This window comes from Epinephelus moara, chromosome 10, assembly GCF_006386435.1.
Source record: "Epinephelus moara isolate mb chromosome 10, YSFRI_EMoa_1.0, whole genome shotgun sequence".
NCBI classification, from domain to species: domain Eukaryota; kingdom Metazoa; phylum Chordata; class Actinopteri; order Perciformes; family Serranidae; genus Epinephelus; species Epinephelus moara.
Genome location: NC_065515.1, coordinates 34,770,275 through 34,774,949, shown reverse-complemented (window position 1 = coordinate 34,774,949; position 4,675 = coordinate 34,770,275). Strand labels below are relative to the sequence as shown.

The 4,675-nt window shown below is 35.7% G+C and overlaps 1 protein-coding gene across 3 annotated transcripts in view; it reads right to left on the bottom strand.

Moving 5' to 3' along the window:
• Positions 1-4,675, bottom strand: part of arhgap39 (Rho GTPase activating protein 39) — a 230,110-nt gene that overhangs the window by 15,552 nt on the left and 209,883 nt on the right. For all 3 annotated transcript variants that reach the window (XM_050055662.1, XM_050055660.1, XM_050055661.1), the window contains one exon: positions 738-811. In XM_050055662.1, the coding sequence (XP_049911619.1) occupies positions 738-811 (74 nt within the window). The remainder of the gene's footprint in view (positions 1-737; positions 812-4,675) is intronic.

Here is a 4,675-nt window from a genome sequence, read left to right as displayed (position 1 = left end):
AGCCCTGTGAGGCAAATTGTGATTTGTGATATTGGGCTTTATAAATAAAATTGATTGATTGATTGATTGATTGATTGATTGAGGATTGATTGATTGATTGATTGATAACATTCCCTTATAATCCTCACTGCATGCAGGAGACTGAAGACAGTCTAAATGCCTCTGTGTACATACAGTATATTACCTCCTCTTACAAATGCAAAACTGTCAATGAAACATGTATATTTGTATATTTGCATGTTGGGACACTGTCATCCCCAACAACTACAGGAATAATGGATATATGAGCTCATTTTCCTTCTTTTAAAGAAAAAGTCTGGTGATAATCTATATTTATCAAACCAAACCCAAACAAGCAACAGACTGATCCTACTGGCAAGTACTGTGTGACTCAAAGCCTGATATATCCGCCACTGAAAATAGTCATAAAGAAATGCACTATTTCCTCCAGTTTGAGAAATGTTTAATTAAAACTTTAGTAACCAGATGTTTTAGAAAATGTCCAAGCCTTTCTTTGAATGAAGCTATACATTTGTGAGCTGTTTTTAAAAATGAATGTCTTTGGAACCAGTGGGCGTGAGTCACAGACAGGGTAGAAAAGTCATAAAGTATTGAGAAGGACAAACATGTTGTTGTTTTTTCTCTTTTCATTGGATTTAGTTACAATAAAAAGAAATATATAAATCGACACCAGCCTGATCTCGGCAGAAACAACAACATGACACAGAGCTGCTTACCTTCTTGGCACCAGTCAGAGCAGCTTTTGTCAGTTTCCTGTAGCAGTATTTAGCATAGCTGCTAATGGCCACTCCTGAAGAGACAGGGAAAATAAGAGATGTTTACACTGTTAGAAGATTTCATATTTTGTCAGTTTTCCCTACATAAACAATTCAGAAAGTTGGAATTTACTAATAAGCACAGGGTCAGAGGCGAGGTAGCCAATGCTTTAATGGTACAGCAGAGGAATTGGAGTTGATGACAGAGCTTTTTTTTTTTTCATAAAACAGATCACAACTTAATTAAGTTTATTTAACGTTGAGCCACGTAGTCCCTTAATACTGTTGTACTCACAGTTAGGTTACAGATTACAGCTCAAATAATATGCAAACACTTGTGACTTCATTCAGAATGACATTAGGCTGTAATTACTGCAAACTAAAAAGATGAAGCTCTGACTGTATCTGTAAGAAAAAACAAATTGTCTTACTTGACATTGTTAAAAATATCAGCGCTAATAAATCATTGTGAGAGCTTTTAGCCTTGTTGTAAAAAACATGAATAAATGTGTTTTCATGAGTGTGAGTTCAAGTTCATTGTTAAACTTGGGAACAGTACTGACAACATAGTCTTCAAGTCAACATACAATCTTTTCCCTGTGAGTTGAGATTGTTAGCAAATTAGCGATTTGCAAAACAATAATTTAATTAAAATCTAACTTTTATTCTGATATTATTTGTGTTTTGTGTGAAAGGAGACTGGCAATTAAGAATTTTATTGTATGATGTAAACCGCTGTGTTTACAGTGCATATGACAATAAACTTCTTGTATTCTGAATCTTTATATTTTGACTTTAGACAGTAATATAAAAATAAATGTATTGCAAATACTTTAATATATCTGATAAAGTATATATTGTTATTGAAATGCTATTTTTTCTGTTTACCATGAACCTGTATACATTTAGCATGATCTCACTCTCAATGCAGCAACACTTGCAGTAGGGCAGTGATCACTGGCTCCAGTGACCACACCTCACAACAACCAGTACTGCTGAGTTCATTTCAGCTCATAACCTTTATTAAGTCTGTGAAACAAGCTGAGCACAGGAAAACAACGTGAACAGGTCAGCTCCTTCAGTACACCTGTAGGGGGAAGCAGAGCACCAGTACAGCTGACAGAACATAATCAGGAACACCTTTATAATGTACTGTAAGGCAGTTCATTGAAGACTGCCAATGCTGATGTCTCTCACTGCATGTCCTGCTCATGGACGGTGGTTGTGGGATGTTATTTTGTAGCTGACATGTTGCCTCTTAGTCTTCGTGCTTGTCAATACAAAGCTTTCTACAGCAAGTGATATTCTGCAAGGGATTTGGTTTTGCAGGTCATTGATATTCTGTTTAAAATACCAGTAGTAACTGGTGTGAGATGTTTGTTGGATTGTATTTCTGTATCAATTCCTCTCCTATCTGATATTTTATCCTAGAGTTCCCCAAAGACTGTCGTCAGTGCAGGTCAGATCAATATCGCTCCATTACAAACACCCAAACCGTTCTTTTCTCTTCTGAACATCTTCAAAATGCCAAATATGTGTGACTGTAGTGATGAGCTTGTGGTGTGGCAATTGTAATGCCAAATAATAAACTGTATTCAGCCGTTCCCATGAAATGTTTTTGATCAGAAAAGCCACATTATCTGCACAGAGATCATGGGACACTGACAACTTGTCATATAAGGAGTGCTCAAGACTGAGCAGCTGAAAATGCCAAAACTGTCTCGATATCCTCTGCAAACTAAAAAAAGGTCCACCTGTGTCATGGTTACTGGGACATACTGTCCAGGAGCTGTGTCCAAGAGACATCCTGAAATCCTGTCTTATCTGTTGAGTTACTTACAGAGTCAGGGTCTGATTATTTTCTTTAGAAAAACTGTACCATACAAGAAGAATTGAAGAAGAAACCTTACATCAAGAACAGCTACTAAACTGATGTTTAGTCAGGTCCACTTTAGTCAAAGAAAACTTTATTTCCATTTGCCATATTATATCTGGAGGTATGGCTCTGTTCCGGGGTCTCTCTTTCCTAGCCCTATGCAGAGAGCCTCTTCCACATGCCTAAGTGGAAAGACTAAGGTAGGGAGAGCAGCAGCAAAGGGAACTATTGCAGGACATCACAACAGAAATAATTAAATTAAAAATATGGTTCAACAGTAACAAATTATCATTAAACTTGAACAAATCCAAAGTAATATTATTTGGTAACAACAAGACAAACACACAAATAATTATTCAAATAGATGGGGTTATTATAGAAAGAGTTAAGGAAATCAAATTTCTTGGAACAACTATTGATGAAAAACCACATATAAGAACCATACATTCCAAAGTATCAAGAAGTATAGCAATATTAAACAAAGCCAAACAGTTTCTAGATCACAATTCACTCCGGATTCTTTATTGTTCACGGGTTTCACCTTATTTAAGTTACTGTGCAGAGGTATGGGGCAATAATTACAAAAATACAATACATTCATTATTCATCCTCCAAAAAAGAGCAATAAGGATTATTCACAAGGCTGGTTACCGGGATCATACAAATACATTATTTCTACAGTCAGAAATACTCAAATTCGCAGATCTGGTGGACTTTCAAACGGCACAAATATTATTCAAAGCAAAAAATAATCAACTACCACATAGTATTCAAAAACTGTTCACTGAAAGAGAAGGGAGTTATAATTTAAGGGGTTTATTTAATTTCAAAAATTATAGGGTGCGCACAACAAAGTGCAAAGGAAGTGTTTTTGTATTTCTGTTTGTGGGGTGAAGCGGTGGAACAGTTTGAGTCAGGAGATCAGGGGATGTCCAAGTATGAAGTGTTTTAAGAAGATGTACAAAAATTTGATTTTCACGAGGTACAGGGATGAAGGGGAATGATCACAGCTGGGTGTTGTGTATTTGTTTACTTTATTTGTTCTTTTCTGAGTTACTGTCTATCTGTTTTGATTTTGTTTTTCAATATCTGAATTAAATATTTAGATTGGTTAAATTAATAATTAATATGACAGTACATATATATATATATATATATATATATATATATATATATATATATATATCAGGAAGCTAGATAAGCAATGTATATTGACTTAGGAAGAGGGGTGGGATTAAATACGTTTTTTTACTTCAGCCCACTCCTTTTCGGACATGTAAACACAAGACCACTTAGTGCGTCTCTGTTTCTTTTTTTGTTTGTATTGTAAATTGTTTGCTTTTGTATTATTATTGTTTATTTATTTATAGATTATTTTTCTAATTCAGTGGCTTTACACGTGTTCTTGTTACAAATACTGTTTTTGTTTTGTTTTCTTCTGCTATTTATTTTTTCATTTGTTTGCATGTTCGAAATAAAGATTACTAAACTAAAAGACCCCCCCCCCCCCCGGTATCAGAACACAGCCAGCATCAATGACAAACAGAATTAACACTGGTAAGTCAGACACTGCTTGAAAAGGAGGAGCTTGGGTTAAGCGGCTTGCGGAGGGAACAGAAACAGTAGCAGCCAGAGCAGTTATAAATAGGGCGCCCTGAATGTGATTTGCCAATTGGGTGCATAGAAAGGAATCATGTGATCTATCAGCTGACTCGAACCTGACTGCGAACCTGTCAAGTTGCAGTCACAGTTTACATCCATGTCTGTCAAAACATGGATGCCTCCCACCCAGGCCTGGAATTTTGTCATTTTAGGGGCAAGGCCACTTGGCCTTTCGCGTTGTCAATTTTTTGAGGGTACAAAGGCCAAAAGCCAGAGCAGCAAGGCCATAAAATAAAACAATGATTTTAAGTCCACGTTCATAATGAATTTAATTTAAGGACTAAGGATGTATAACTATCTGTGAAATGAATAAATAAAACAAGCTCAAGTAATAATAATGAGTATAATAAGTAATAATGTG